Below are 16,955 nucleotides of genomic sequence, written 5' to 3'. Positions count from 1 at the left end.
ATAATTTCTGAATTGGTACACTTCCTGCAGTTAAGTAGGTTCCGCTCCAATCTTTCGTCTTCTCTTGCTGTGGATAAATATAGGAGATTTCATTAATCAGAATAAAATATGCCGGGACAACCCCTAACTGACGATATAACTAGAGGTAAAAATAAAATAATTTGTTTCCTGATTGTTTAACAAATAAAATAAAATTTTAAAGATTCTTGAATATAAGAATGAAATCAAAAACATATAGATGAATCCAAATTGCACCAACATCCCTGAAAACAGTAATATCACAATTGACTTTAACACATAAGATCCATTAATAGCCCAGTGTTCAAAAACTCCGATTGCATAAACCGAGGTTAGAGAAACTGCACCACAGCTATCTACTTGTTGGATTCAAGCTATAGACATGCTGTAAATGGCTTCAAAAAATGAGTTTGTGTAATAATCACCGCCCCTCTAGCCTTGATACGGACTTTCTAGATCTCCAAACATCAATTGAATCACTCTCAAAGGAGCAAACTAACAAAACAAAACACACCAAAGTATACTAAAACATGCGACACACTCCAAAAGAAATGCAATTGTCAATTAGTTTATATTGTTTATTTTTACAAATATTTTGACCCCGGAGTAGAGGTATGAAAGTATGAGTAGAGTGTAGAGCCGCAAACCAACTTGAATCGAAGATTCCTTTATCTCTTTTTTTTCCCCCTTGAAACCAAGATTTCTTTATCTTAATTTTTTTTTTCTTTAAATAACGAATTGGAATTTGCTTTTAGGCGGGGTATACTTTTGCAATACAAATTACAAACGCACGTGAAACTTTGTTTAGGCATTTTCCATTGAAAAGTGACCAAAAGAACTACTACAAGAAAGGCAAGCCAATTTGCGATTGCCGACCCTTCTCAGGTCTTGTGGACAACGAGGGGTTTCACACTTTTGTAACAGATTAGCTATATGAGATCCTAAGTTATTATTTTAGGAAGTATGCATAAAAATTCACTCCAGCAGAGTCTCCATTTATTTTCTAAATGTTAAGATCTATTTTTCATTCCTCATAAGTACGGAATCCCTAACTCATTCCTAATTTGATTTTTAATGATTAAATATTCAACTCTCACCTTTTGCACACTCTTTCTCACATTTTTTTGGTTATCTTTTTTTAAAAGAATTTGAATTTCATATTATAATAATAATAGAGAAGACAAATAAGGATCATTGTTGGAGTTGTCAATCAATACAAAATTGCTATTATTTAAAATTTGAATTGTTTATCATATATTTAGAGAACCTTTTTAGGACACTGCTAAAGATGCTCTTAGTGGCTTATAACTTAAAATAAAATTGATGTGAACAAGCTTTTAAAGGAAAAATTATCACGGCTTTATTTTCCGAAAAAGATGAAGCATAAATAAGTCCCTGTTTTTTCAGAGTTCACTCCTCAAAAGCATTAGGACGTTTTTAATTCGAGTAAGTTATTAAAGACTTATTTTAATGCGTCAGATGCAGGATATGGAGCATCAATGAGGTTGATTATAATCATAAGACCTGTAAGGTACTATGTTAAATTTATCGAATATGTAATATATATTGTGCTTGAATGTTACTCCCTCCGTCTCTCTCCATTCTTACATTGGAGGACGTCGGCGTGACACACACTTTAATACTTCTATAAAGTATAATTCTATAATCTTTTTTAGAAATATTTTTTTTCGAATAAAAATTTAGTGTTTAAAATTTTATTCAGGGAAAGAAATTTTTAGAAAAAAGTGATAGAGCTATGTTTTATAGGCGCATTAAAGTGTGTGTCGAGCAGTTTAAAAGAAATGTTAAGAAATGAGTGGGACAGAGGTAGTATTAGTTATATTGATTGACTATAATTTAAAAATAATATATTTATTAATATTTTAGATTATTATAAATAGAATATATAAGTTCAATATGGTCAAAAATTGATATCCCCTCCGTCTCAGCCAATTCTTTACGTTTGTTTCAAACACGTTAAAAAATATGTACTCTCTCCGTCCCAACCATTTTTTTTATCCTTTCTTTTTTGGGATGTCCCATCCAATTCTTTACATTTCAAAATTTACCAAAAATAGTCAATGGGTCCCACAACTTCTCCACCTTTCTTTCTTTTTCACACTACTTTTACTCCACTGTCTTCTTTTTATACATTAAAAATCAATGAGTCCCGCCACTTCACCCACTTTTTTTCTCTTTTCCACTTCTTTATACATATTTATTAACCTCTATACCCAACCCATTTGATAATAAATGGGAGGGATGAAGGGAGTACAGAGTGGTGGAAAAAAGAAAGAAAAGTGGTGAAGTTGTGGGATCTATTGATTTTTAATGTATAGAAGGAAGATAATGAAGAAAAGAGTGGTGTGAAAAGAGATGAAAAGTGAGAAAATGGTGGGATTCATTCACTATTCTTGATAAGTTTTGAAATGTAAAGAATTGGGTGAGATATTCCAAAAAGAAATCCGTAAAGAAATGGTTGGGACAGAGGGGATATGTAATTTTACTACATGTATAACTTTGACAAATATATTCATCCATAAGAGTTCGACTATAATTATAAATAAAAGGATAGTATGCGTTGACTGTGATATTTTCGTGAGATTATCTGTATTTCTTATTTTTAATCTGTCAACTCACTTTTAAGCTAAAGGCTTATTATGGTTCGAGCTGCACATTGAATATCTCCAATAGCCTTTCTACATTGGCTCTTAATTTAAATTTTGAAGAAAGAGTGGTAAAAAGTTGCTCCAATAAATTCTTAATAGCTTTTTAAGAGCATCTTCAATGTGATTGGTTATAATCGTTGGCTAAATTGGATTTATAGGATATTATCTAAAATTTGCTGAACTTGTAAGACATTGTACTGAGTATTCTCTCTCCTTTCTCATGAAGAACTCCTTTAACGACTCTTAACTAGTACTCCCCACGTTTCAGCATGTTCTTTACGTTATTTTTTTGACATGCATTTTAAGGCTCACATAAAATATCGTTCAATAATATTACTTTTTAACTGTTTCTCAAGAATAAAAATTTGATATCTAAATTTTTATTAAAAAATAAAGAGTGATTGACATTTTGCACCCCTTATGTTTCGACGCTTTTTCGATTTGGTCTCAAACAATTTTTTTTGGCAGTATGCACCCCAAAGTTTGAAAAGCGCTTGGCTTTGCACCCCTTTGACCAATCTCCGTTAATTGACCGTTAAAGTTAACAGATTTCAGGTTTTCATTTTGCACCCCACAATTTTAATTTTTTTTTCATGAGTGTTTTGAAATATTTTTTTTCCAAAATTAGACACTTTTGAAATATTTTGAATTATTTTTTTTCTAAATTAGACACTATTGCCTGCTGGTATTAATGACATTGTTTACAAATGCGCTGAACTTCATAATATTAAGAACCATATGTGCCATAGGATGACAAAATAAGTTAGGAACTTTTTAAAGGATTGATAATATCACTTCAGAGCCTGAGGATGTTGGAGATTTCAGCCATATTAAAATTCTCATATTATTCTGTGTAAAACGAATTGCTATCTAAAACAAACAAAAATGATGATACCTGATAAATGCCCAATATCTTTGCAAGGCAGGTGGAGCTATGTGAAGTGATTGATTCAGATAAATACTTTAAATATTCTGGAGCGAAGTCGATAAAAGACTCCAGTTCTGTCTTGGTAACTTGTTTAAGTATAAACCTGTCATCTAAAGTTTTTGCAAAGAAGACATCGCTCTTGCCACCCTGCGCTCCCCACTTCTTACAACGGCTAAGAGACCGTATATAATCTAATTCGTTGCAACAGATCTTCCGCAAAGCCTTAAATCTCCTTTCACAATAACAACTTACATTGTATTTTACTTTCTCAAGTGGACCTTCATCTGTAAAAGAAACCTTAGCACGCATATTGTTGTTGTATGAGAGCGAGTCCAACCCTGAGGAGGCTTGAGAACTGGACATGGATAAGAAGCTCTCATCAGCAGAAGCAAGAGGCTTGAGAACAACAATGTCATTAATACCAGCAGGCAATAGTGTCTAATTTTGAAAAAAAATATATTTCAAAAGTGTCTAATTTTAAAAAAAAAATTCAAAATACTCATGAAAAAAATTTAAAATTGTGGGGTGCAAAGTGAAAATATGAAATCTGTTAACTTTAACGGTCAATTAACGGTGAGTGGTCAAAGGGGTGCAAAACGAAGCGCTTTTCAAACTTTAGGGTGCAAACTGCCAAAAAAAATTGTTTGAGACCAAATTGAAAAAGTGCCTAAACATAAGGGGTGCAAAGTGTCAATCACTCAAAAATAAATTAAAAACGTTATGAAAAGTTTACCGTTTACGAGATCACCTCTGGAACCCTTTCATTCAAACTAAGACACACTGACGACTGATGTATGGCGAGATTTAAGGCAGAAGACTAGAACACATGTTCCGAATATCCGAACCATTTGTCACTAAAAAATTGTTACATTTATTTTAACTAAAGGAGAATAATCTAGTCGACACACATGCACATAACATACGTACTAGATTACTAAAGCCAAACTCAAACTTTGTACAAGCCGTAATAAGCCACGTACACATGGATCGCGTTCACACAGTAACCAGATTACCGGTCAAAACCACGTATGAAAGCGTAGACCACTACCACTCTTACTTATAGCATTTAATGCACTCTCACCCGCCCCTCCTCTTTTTGTTTGTTTGGTATATTTCGTACAAATCCTTGACCGCCACCTGTCAGTCAACACTGTCTATATTCACCTCATCCTCCTTCCTTCACTGTCCCCTCTCTCTCCCTACTCTCTCTCCTCCCTCTCTCTCTTCCTCAATCTCTCTCTCTCTCTCTCTCTCTCTCTCTCTCCCTCTCTCCCTCAATCTCTCTCATTCTTACAACATGGAGAGGAAGCAGACTGTGAAACAAGAGGAGGCTCAGAAGCAGAAGAGTTTTGTAGTGGATGATCAAACTGATAACAACAACATCAGTAGCAGCATCAGCAGCCCATTAATGTTATCTGATATGTTAGGGTTTGGTGATCAGAAGAGCTCAGTGGGCTTCATGGAGCTCCTGGGCCTTCAAGATTTTAACAACACTTGTAGCAACAGTTCCATCTTTGATTTATTAACAGCAGAAGAGCTTGTAGTGGGCCGGAGCCCAGTTCAGAATCAAACTCAACTCAATCCTTATCAAGAATCATCAGAGGTTTTGAACAATCCCCCAACTCCCAACTCCTCTTCACTCTCTTCTGTTTCAAGTGGTGAAGAAAAGACTAAAGTTGTGGCTGATGAACAAGAACAACAGCAGCAGCACAAAGTCACTAAACCACAGTAAGTTTTCATTTACTACTCTTGTATTGGTTTTTCTAAAAACTAAAAAGTAAAAAAGTAAAAGGCATTTGTGGAAAAGTGAAGACTTGTTGAGTGTTGATTTGGTTTTGTTTCGGGGGAGTTTAGGTTGAAAGGCAAGAAGAGTGGGAGTCAGAAGAAAAAGAAACAGACAGAGCCAAGATTTGCATTCATGACAAAGAGTGAGGTTGATCATCTGGAAGATGGCTACAGATGGAGAAAGTACGGCCAAAAAGCTGTCAAAAACAGCCCTTTTCCTAGGTACCTTCCTTTCTGCCATTTTTTTAAAAAAAAGTTAAATTTTGTAAACATATCAATGTTTTCAAATTTATTTTCAAAAATACTGTCCGAAATTGCGAATGAGGTTGAAACGCTGATTGAAAATAGTTGATTTTCAGGTTTCTGGAGTTACAAATTCATTTGATTAGAAAATGAATAACAAAGCTAGATTTAGTATTTCTGAATGCTGAAAATTGGTTTTTAAATTTGTAGGAGTTACTATAGGTGCACTAGTACCTCATGTAATGTGAAGAAAAGAGTGGAGCGTTCTTTCAATGATCCAAGCATAGTTGTGACAACATACGAAGGCCAGCATACACATCAGAGTCCGGTGATGCCTCGGGGCATTCATGCTGGAGTTTCATCGGTTTCTGGTATCTCTCCCTTGAATTTCCCGGCCAACATTCATATGAACAACCTCATGATGCAACAGCAGCAGAACTCAAACAATTTTGCATTGCCTTCAAATTGTAGCCAGAATACAATGATGAATAATTATCCTAACGGTTATACAATTGCAGACGGGGGAGGTCTCGGGTTCGGGCCCTCCTCAGCTATGGCGTTCTTGAGAGACAATGGCCTGCTTCAAGATGTGGTGCCTTCCATGATAAGAACAGAAGATCAGTAGATGCATAACATCAAGTTTCATATAGTACGACTTATAAGTTATAAATATGTACTTATTCAGTAATTCTGTTTAGTGACTGACTAGAACTTGTAGCTTAATCTGTAGATGGTCCATCATAACTTATGCAGTTTATTTCTTTTGTTGATCAGCAAGTAGCTTCTTGCAATCTCTGATGTTTCTCAGTCTGACATGCTTCTTTGATCCAATGAAGATTCTGGTTTCTTACTTTCTTCAAATGTTGTATATTCAATGTCCATTCAACTTCAACCTTGTTATTTTTGCCAGTTTTACTTTGTCCTTTGTCATGTGTACATAGGGGTCCAATTAACGTACACTGCTGAATTTCTTCTTAAATGAACCCAATTCATATCATCATATAACGGACCTAACAGTGAAAAAGAGTAGAGACATTACGTAATCCTGAACTCGATTCTTATTTCTCACTTATAAATTAACGACATCCGCAACTTTGTTCTTGTAATTATGCATGCACTTATTTGTTGTACTAGAATTCTGAATTCGACTCTGACTCGTTCGTAACTTTATAAGTCATGATTTTCGATCGTTTATCATAACCAAAAATCTTGCTATACATGAATCTGCATCTACACAAATTACGCATATACAAAATGCCTTGGAATTTATGAAAGAATTCTAGCTTTGACCTTTTGGTACACAAAACAGCTAGCTAGATGGTGGGGTTTGGCATTAGATTGAGCATATTATTGGGCCAAATTCAAGTACGTAAGTGTATTATATAAGTGAAACATTGGATTAAAGAAGGCGAATGTGTCAGCTCATTGCAGCGTGACTGTGCGAGTCACCGACTCGCCCTATTTTAACGTGTTAATGGTCTCGCGCCGAATAACGGTATACATACTTCGTCATATTCATCTCAAAAGGCCAGTGTGTAACTACTATTTTTTTTATTTTCGCGTAAAAATTTTCATCAATCAAAATCTTTCATTCAAAATGAAAAATTATTACTAGTGTATGCATATGAGACATATGCACACACTAGAAAGACCCATCTTTAAAAGCTTTAGCACCCCGGGTGCTTTACTTTATACTGCATCAGAACAGAATACAAAAACTGATTAAAAAGTACCGCCCTCTAGCTATATCATTAGTATTAATGAAAAAAGGCCTCGATGGATAGAAAACTTGAGGAAAGTGATTATATTTTTGCAACGTACAACTAATATCCTTCTTCCTTCTCTCTTTACAGTTTACATAATACAGTATATTATGTAATTCCCCCTTCTAAAGGATAAAGGGAGTTATAATATAATAATATTAATAATACTATCAAACACTGAGAAATAATTAGATGAAGTGCAGATACACTGTTAATTTAATGTCTGAACATACAGTATGTCTGTGAAGAGAACAGTACGGATGGGTGGAGAAATGTATACTGCAGTATTTAACGGGGGAGCAGTAGAGATTAAGGTAGGGAGTGGAGAAGCCATTTTAAGTAAGAGAGGATGAGAAGAATATCTGGGAGAAATAAATGTGAGAGCAATAAATGCACAGAGATCTTCTTCAAGAGGTTGGCAAAAAGTATGAGAATAGAACTTGAACTACTCCTGACCTAATTTTATCCTATTGTGAATTATTGCACCCCCAACCACTGCCACCCCTTCACTCCTATCATTACAACTCCAGGTTTCTCTCCTATCAACACTTCAGTTTTGGGGTTCCTGGAGTAACATGTTTCCAACTCTTAATTTCTTACCCTAATATAAACCAATATCGACCGACAATCTCTCTACCAAGGATCCGAGTTGTCGACCATGGATAATTTGATATCCACACAAGAGGAGCATCCACTCGGATACAATGTTACTACTAACACCGAACCCTTGTGTAACTTTTCTCACAATTAAGATAAATATATCCGAAACGGTTTGGACATCTCCAGAACACAGCACCACGGCCATTTAACTATCAACTACTGTAATATATGGAAAGTGACTCCATCATAGAAGCCTAACAGCAAAACGGTGTACATATATCAGATTAAAATTTAGCAGAAAAATAGATCTAATAAGTGAAGGATGAACGTCATCATTATTTTAATTTATTCCACTACTAAGTGATGGACCTTTGTCATGAAAACTTAATTTTTCCTGGCCATCGATATCATAGAAGCTTTACTCTGTACTGAAAAAGTTTCTCGTCTTCTATCTAAGCAAAACATATTAAAGGTGCAACATTACAGGTACTAAAGTTATAAACACTGTTGATGAAGCATAAAACTTTGTTTGAAAACCTTTTAGTGAAATGCAAAGTTCAATTATGAAATATTAGCAACACAGAAAACTACAACACAGACACCAGGAAAAAACTATTTCCTCCTGCTTACTTTAATATACCCGGCACTATAAATTTGTATTTCAGAAGCATTCTTTCCGACAAAAACAGAAACACTTGATACTAATAAGATAACAGTGTATCTGAACATCTCTGAGCCGGTTCAGCGAAAAAGTAGAATATAAAATGGCAACTTTAAGTGATGCACAAATTAATTCCACGACTATATATAATATGCTACACAGTACAGAAAAGGAAAGTAGACTGACCAGTAACGCTACGTGATTTGATATAATTTTTCAATATGTAAGCTACATTTGAAGCTAAACCTGTTGCATTTGAAAACCTTGATCAGTTGGATGAATCTGAGAACATGGCATGTACGGTTGTTTACGCTGTGAATTTCCTTGCTCCAGGCCCTTTTGCAATTGTTGTTCATAAAACAAATATTCCTCAGGTTTCTCCCACTATTTACCAAACCAATAGATAATTAGCAATTCAAACAGTCTAAATCAGGATAAGAAAGAGTTCATACATAATTTTGTCAGGAACTGACCCGGCTCTCACAAGTTGCACAATTGTAGTAGTACAAGTATCCATCTGGACAAACATGCTCACTCCAATCACAATCTATAGAATCTTCTGGGTCGTTGCTGAAGGGCTCAGGAGAAGCATGATACCCCATTGAAGTTGAGACCTGTACGATGCTAAAACCTATCACATGCAACCTTCTGGTTCAAGAAGACTACAAGTACTAAATATAACGTTCATACTATTGCCTCTTTAAACTCCCACAGAAGTTAAGAGAGTGATGCAAGATTATAAATAAACTAAAAGAACAGCCCTTTTGCCTGTGCACTTAACTATCTTGACAGATAACACCAATATAGACTAACCTGAGGTGATGAAGTGGGCTGTCTGCACCGATTTGGAATATCTTTAAAAGATTGTACCGGCCTGCAACAAGCAAAAAACAATAAAATATCCACTATCAAAAAGAGTGAAAGGAATTGTTTCATGAAACTACAAAGTCCTGCTCGAAACTACTATTTATATCAATATTTAGAGCAATATAGAAAAAGTAAAAGAACAAAAATCTATTCAAATTTCAACATTGGACATTGGAAGGTCATTATCTAGAACAAATATTACGTGAGCATTAAACACACTTGCAAATTATATTATGAAGCACAAAATAAAAGATTCTGCTGTTTCTTTTCATGAGTCACGCTTCCATGCAGGTAGGTTAAGGGGATTTGGAAAATCAGCAAGCATGGTTATCAGATTTCAAATCAATATCCCCTGTATCATTTATTTATCATAGATCTTATTGCAATGAAATTAAGCAGCACAATAAATTTCTTAAAGTTAAGTGGTGCTGGCTTAACCTTGAGTCTTCAGTTTTTGGCCTTTTAGGATCTGCAAATCGAACAATTAGTGGCTGGTCACAACCCTGCATAACAGATAAACAGATCTCATGAAAACAGTACTCCCCAGGGTTTTGTTGCTTTGATATTATAGTATCAGCAAACATGAATTTTTGAAGAATATTGATGAGAGCGATAACACTCAGAGTGTCTTACTCTCATTATATATGTTCCATGTAATGCATTAATTGCAGCAACGGCCATATCCCTGTGTGAAAACTGAACAAATGCATATCCTATAAAGCAGACCCAAAGCAAAGTAGTTAAAATATCGAAAACGGAAGTCTAACTATAAAAAAAGATACACATATGGAGCCAATTGTGAAATGCTGCTAAGTGGTTCAGGCAAAAGCTGAATAAATAGGCTATTGGAGTTGACTCAAACAATTTCGCTTCGCTAATATGACTCTATTAATCACAAATAGACACTGATTAACTCAGAGAATAACTAACCACGGCTTTGCTTGAATTCATCGAGCGCTATGAAGACATCTTCAATAAGACCAAATGGGGAGAATATCTGATTGTATTATACAAGAAATATATAACATCTTGTTAGAGTCAAAGGCTTGGAATAACACATATATATACACTAGTGACAATAACAATAAGCAGATTGTGAAAGATGGCGATCAAAATATATTAAACTGAATCTATTGCTAATAAAGAATAATTCAGCTCCAACGATTTGTTGGGCCTCAGCTGGGATGCTAATACACACACACACACACACCTCATCATAGTTATTATGAGAAAGGTTGTCGTATTTTTGCGAATTTATGTTATTTGTTGAATATGAACCCTTTTTTTGTTGCTAAACATAGGGTATTAGTGAAAGGATGTGGTGCCATTTAGTTGATTTGCAGATTACCTATTCCTACTCCATTTTTATTGTTCACTCAACCGTCTCATGCTTGGATTTTGTATGTCCAAACACACTAATATATACGCCATATTTTTTAATGCAAAATATATAGTTATCTGGACAGATGAATAAGTGCTTTGATCACACATATCAATTTCCCGTTCTTGATGGATATGACAAATTGTGACAAACCAGTTGCAATGCTAGTTGCAATGCTAGTTATTTAACAAAACACAAAAAATTTAGGTTCAAACTGTTCCAGCAAGGACCTACAGACAAGTGCACTTAGACCAGCAGGTTGTGCAGGAAAGCAGCAAAGAAGTGGTAAGCATAAAGCAAGTACACCTGTACACACATCTAAAACATGATATGACAAGAAAAAACTAGTACTATATTCAGTTTCTGTATGACTAAGTGTGAACACAGTGGAAAGCATACTTCTCCAATTTCCCTTTTGCATGCTTGCTTGTTCAAACCACCAACATACAGTTTGAATGTATATGTCCCAAAGTTAGAGGCTGCGAAAGAGAGACTTGTCAGAAACATATAAGAAAAAGAAAAATTAAAGCTTAGTCATATATAAAGCATTTAATTCCAGTAACATGTAATATTATTAATATCCATGCAGAAAATTATGTTACTCCCAACATTGCAAGCTACAAAATAGGCATGTTAGACGAGAGTGTTTGACCCTTGCCAAAGCATGACGCCATGACCCCATTATCATATATGCATGCAAAAAGAAGCAGCATAAATGATTTATTTTCATATCGATCGAGTTCTAGTTAATCAATATTACATCTTCAGACAAAACTTCTAGGTGACACTTTCTGCAAAGACTACAGGGACAAGGTCCCCAGTCACTTTTAACTTATGCTAGGCGTCACCCCAAGGGCAAAACGGGGAATGCCGAATGCACTATTGTTAGAACAATAAAATGTAAAAATAAGTGGTAGTAAAGGACGGGGTAAGAAAAATAGGTATAAATACAGATAGATGGCACTTGGCAGGGAGGAGAAAAGGATATCAGTATTGTGTTTTGTAAACCCATTTTGGGTCTGGGACTTTTCTGGGTGACTCAAAGGCCTACTGGCCTAGTGGTCTTGTATCAAGGAAGCTAGACTTCTTATATCCTACATAATAATTAATTAATATAATCTTACTAGTTACTACTCTTTTTCTTCATATTCACTTCCTGTATTTTGAGTTTGTAAATTCATTAAATCTATACCACATTCTCACATACAAGTGCTTCTTTAATTGACTTCTATACTCATAGGCATGCCATTAAACTTGTACCAGGAGATAACAATTCCATCCACTCGTTTCACAATGGGAACTAAACAAGTACTTTTTATGATCAAAGACAAAAAATCACAAATTCCAGTTTTGAATAAGATTTGCCAAATAAATTCAAGCCAAAACTACTAAACATAGTTCTAAACCAAGTGCATAAACTTTGCTTTTGATAGAACCCATAGTGCATAAAAGAAATTTAATACATTTGTTAGTTTTAAGCACTTGATATAGATATCAACAGTGTTCCAAAAGATGCAGTACTGTAGACACAAATCTGTACTTAAGGTCACGTTAAGCACATAATTAATGAGATCGAGTTCAAGTTTCTTAAATGAGCCGAGCTGCCTTACTGAATACAAAATCTTTCACTATCCCATAATTGAGCTCAATTTCTACTTAACAAAGCAAGAACAAATTTAACTCTAGTCAAATTCAAGTTTTTTACAAGTATTTTTATCGAGGGAGCAAGGGTTGCGTAGATCGGCCAAAATTCATAAAACAAACAACTTTATTCAAATTTAGTTGATTAGATAGTTTGAGCGGGTTAAGCCCAGATAAATGAATTTGAGATCGAAAGGCTCTCAAGTAGATTGATTTGAAGTACAGTCCAATTATTGGTCTATACTCTATAGGCATGGAGGCAGGGCACAGTGTTCAATATTTACTGCAATTGTACTAATCCATGCAGAGGAACCATGACACCCAGATGAAATAGAGATATCGTACAATCTATACAATCAATTACAGAATTACAAGTCACATATTGTTTTGGCTTTCAATTAACCTAAAAGTTCAATTACCCGGGCGTCTCCGTTCTTTATCATCCGCATATCTAACTTTGATAGGGGCCATTTCCTGGACAAGACAAATATAGACACTGAGCACAATGCAACATAATTAGAGGCAACACACTTTGTTAACGTCCAGATAAATTACCCCTGAAAACGTGTATTGGTTGTCTAAAACTTCTATCGCCCGATCAGCATCCTCAAACCTTGAAAATTTTACAAAACAAGATCCTGCAAGATAACACACGTCACTTACTATCGAGGACCGGTTTATAGATATGATAGGCTGACCAGATATATAGTAAAGAAGAAAATTAATCATTAGACATGTAGTTTATCACTTCAAACATAACTTTAGAATCAGGCGTGGATTCCATCAAAAATATAAGGCCTGATTTTACCATAAAAGGACAGAAAGTATGTGCTCCTAACCTTCATTTGAATATACATCGTTCAGCAGCACATAAAAGTGGCAAATAATTATTAATTAAATATTAAGAAACAAAAATTTTTGGAGCCAAATATATATATTAGAATAGGCCTTAATAGCTTACACGTGCAGAACTGCAGATTTTAAACAGCCAGTAGACATCTTTGCATCGACTTAGCAGGTTTCAAACGTGCAGATCAAGCACTAATAAATATTTAGCACTGGAGTAAGACATGCTCCAAAAATGTTTTGGCATGTGCATCATCTGGAGATTATTGATATTATTGTAAATTTATTTTGTACTTGAAAATCAGATCATATATCCTCACTCTGTAATTTAAGATCAAGTAACAAGTAGACCATCTATAACCAGAGGCCGAGTATATTGAGGCCCATGGGGACGGTCACGTGCCCCCATAATAAAACAATTTACTGGCATTTTTTTAATTTGAACTAGGTGTATATTATACTACATGCCCCCATAAATTATTGAGTTCACCCACAAATTTATACAGAAGTTAAGGATTGTTAAGCATCTAATAAGTAATATGTAAGTCAGAAAATATCTCACTAAAAATAAAATAAAAGGAAGTTCTAAACAGTTAATTTCGCAATAAGCTGTTCAAATAACACATAAAACGAATTCTTTTTAACTCCTCTATATTACAAGTTGTCCCAGCTATTTCGAAGACATTGTGCTAAATCTAAAATTTGAACCCTTTTCGTGCTAAAACCTGCCAATTACTTATAAGGTTAAAATGTCATGCAATACAATTTTAGTTTGAAAAATTAGGATACATATTTTTGGCTTTATTACTATGTATATGGTATCATTATGTATACGGCACCCCTGGTCCACAGTATAAACAGAATTTTAGTTGGTACACTAGTACTACAGTACTCTAGTTCTATACTATACGTGCCTACATGTGTGACTTCCAGAAATCATGGAAACATAATCCATGTGAAATACGTTCGAAATCAGGTTTGAAATAATCCCTCTAGTAATGCATCAATTGGGATCAACAAAAAAATTATCAGCTATGACATCTCGGAGGCTTGAATCATGACTTCCAGTCAGATATGGACAATCAGAGCAGCAGTATTTCACGTAGAAAAAAAAAACACTCTTTCTAGCATGACAAGATTTAACGTAAAGAGTACAAGTGCACATATATAATAGTATAAAAAAGAAATAAAAATAGTTTCACAATCACTTAGAAACATAGATAGGGTCATGTTCAAGAGAGAACCATTAGAGAGAGAACCCATAGAACCTTTACCGTATTTCTAGTATTAGTTAGGGTTCTGCAGCAGAACTTAAGTATTAGTTAGGGTTTTGCAGTAGAACTTCACATGCAAAAAATGTCAATATCTATGTATTACATTTTAAAATTATTTTTGAACACACACAACGATGAAAAAAACATGTATTTAGATTTAGATCCTAAAAACCTATTAAAAATTTAGGGAGTGGTTCTATGGTTCTATTTTAAGGACTGGTTCTCTCTTGAGCGTGACCCTTGGAAACATATATATATATTTCTAATATACATGATATTTGATAGGTCTGATTTAAGAACTTATTGAGCCTACTCCTGGTGTGTGGGAATTGTGTCCTGAATCAGGACAAACTATTTTACAGGTTAAACAAGTTTCCCTGCATTATAAAACTCCTTTAAGTAAGACCAGGTGATCAACGATCATATCTCCATGCTGCTATACCTTGACATGGTATGCAACATGATGCTGCTAGAGTAGAATAATAATGTACATACGACATCTACTAACCTTGTTGCATGCCAGTTCTTTTGTCCCTGAGAAAAACAACCTCAATGATATTTCCATGTTCTCCAAACACGGCGCGTATCTGATGTTAAAATGAAAAACAGGGGTATTAGCAGTACATTATTAAAATTAAAAAGCATACAGAAGAGTCCACAATTAGTCAATTAAGTGACTATTAGTAATGACCAAATCACGCCTGCAAGACTTCCTTATTAACTCTTTTGGCATTGCGTTATTACTAACTACTTCCACTTTTTTACTTATCATTTAACCACAACTGCTCATGTTTTCAAACACGAACGAATGTTTAAAGAAATGTTACAGACAAAATAGTAGTAACAAAGACTACAAAGTACTTGAAATCTGGAAGGCAGTGAGTTAATTTACATCGTGTTCAGTAGCATTTCTCGGTGTCCCTCCTACGTAAAGCTTGGCAACAGAACCGCCTTCACCACAACCTTTAAAACAAACACTATATTCAGCAACACTATAAACAACACATATATGCACAAATATAATAATCACCAATTCTCACATAGTATCAATTTTTCCAAATTATCAAAACAACTAATACGAAAAGTGCAGAACAATTGTTCTCGCGGATTCTCGTGCTAAAACTATTATCGAAAAAAGAGGATACGGACCGGAACTGAAATGTGGTCTTTTACGGGGATGGGGAGGGAAATTGAAGCCACCGGGGCCGCCAAAGGGGTCGTGTTCCGGGTAATAATTCATGTTCTGGTTGTGATGATAGTGGTGAGCACGGGGATTGTCGGAGGACCAAGACAACGTCGTGGAGTTAGGGTGGCGATTGTAGTCGTAGAACTCGTCGAAGTTGTAATCGTCCATTGAAATTAAAGAAGTTTTGAAACCCTAATTTTTAGTGTTTGATTTTATTTGGGGAAGATGATGGCAAGTGAAAGCAAGTTTTTTTTGGAGAGAAAGCAAGTGAAAGCATTCCATATTTGGAGTGAAATATGATATATTTGCATTTATTTCACTTGTTTTCCTCATTCTAAAAAACTCGGGAGCACAAATAAAAGTGAAAGTCATATAACTTTACTTCCCTTTCATTTGCTTTCCTCTCTAATTATAACTCGGGAGCAGGGTGAAATAATTTTGATTGTATTTGAGATGCAGGTATATATATATATATGGGTCCAGTTCCTTGGCATATAGGCCCTGTTTGAGAATTAGCGGTTAGTGGTTAGATGTTAGCGGATCGAATTACCTGTTTTGACTAGTTGTTTAAATTAAATATTTTGATTAGCAGATCGAATTAGATGTTTCTCGTAAAACTGTTAGGTAAATAGTTAATTGATTAGCTTTTTATGACACAAACTAAAACCGTTAATCCAAAAAACTCCTCAAAATAGCTTTTTGAATCCAAACCTCTATTTCACTACCAAACACTAATATTAGCTTATTTTAGTGGTAAAACCTCTAAAGTATCTCAAATTTCTAATTTTGCCTCAAACCTCTAACTTTCAAATAGGGCCATGATTGCTAGGGACTGTTTAGGTGGCCTACAGTTTCTGGGGGGTTGTATGCATATACAGCGTCCAAGATTATATTAAAATTATAACATGTACAACGCCTTTTCACCGCTGGATGGGGATATTCCCATAGAATGCTTTTTTAAATAAATATTCAAAATTTTTTTAATAAAAAATTGATAAAAAATCCCAATCTTTTATAAATAAATATTCAAAAATTGATATATTTAAATATATTATAAATAAATATATAAATAAATAATATATTCATAAATAAA

At 34.6% G+C, this 16,955-nt stretch overlaps 2 protein-coding genes across 3 annotated transcripts; one reads left to right on the top strand and one right to left on the bottom strand.

Annotated features, from left to right (window-relative positions):
- Positions 1-4,707: 4,707 nt before the first annotated feature.
- On the top strand, positions 4,708-6,493 carry LOC108204668 (probable WRKY transcription factor 48). The gene is made up of 3 exons (XM_017374219.2): positions 4,708-5,343; positions 5,470-5,622; positions 5,854-6,493. The coding sequence occupies exons 1-3, from the start codon at positions 4,913-4,915 to the stop codon at positions 6,266-6,268; spliced, it is 999 nt and encodes a 332-aa protein (XP_017229708.1). The 5' UTR covers positions 4,708-4,912; the 3' UTR covers positions 6,269-6,493.
- Positions 6,494-8,610: 2,117 nt separating this feature from the next.
- On the bottom strand, positions 8,611-16,150 carry LOC108204667 (flowering time control protein FCA). Of its 2 annotated transcripts, none has more exons than XM_017374216.2 (12): positions 15,826-16,148; positions 15,569-15,639; positions 15,185-15,263; positions 13,112-13,194; positions 12,976-13,030; positions 11,315-11,394; positions 10,465-10,531; positions 10,168-10,247; positions 9,973-10,037; positions 9,481-9,541; positions 9,141-9,281; positions 8,611-9,051 (listed from the first exon to the last, which is right to left on the bottom strand). In XM_017374216.2, exons 1-12 carry the CDS (start codon positions 16,028-16,030, stop codon positions 8,908-8,910), a joined length of 1,131 nt encoding a protein of 376 aa, XP_017229705.1. In that variant the 5' UTR covers positions 16,031-16,148; the 3' UTR covers positions 8,611-8,907. The 2 variants fall into 2 exon arrangements, 1 of the variants encoding a protein (XP_017229705.1); XR_010286558.1 differs by having other exon boundaries at positions 8,911-9,051; positions 9,141-9,298; positions 15,826-16,150.
- Positions 16,151-16,955: the final 805 nt, after the last annotated feature.

This window comes from Daucus carota, chromosome 1 (assembly GCF_001625215.2).
Source record: "Daucus carota subsp. sativus chromosome 1, DH1 v3.0, whole genome shotgun sequence".
Taxonomy (NCBI): domain Eukaryota; kingdom Viridiplantae; phylum Streptophyta; class Magnoliopsida; order Apiales; family Apiaceae; genus Daucus; species Daucus carota.
This window is presented reverse-complemented; position numbering and strand designations above follow the sequence as displayed.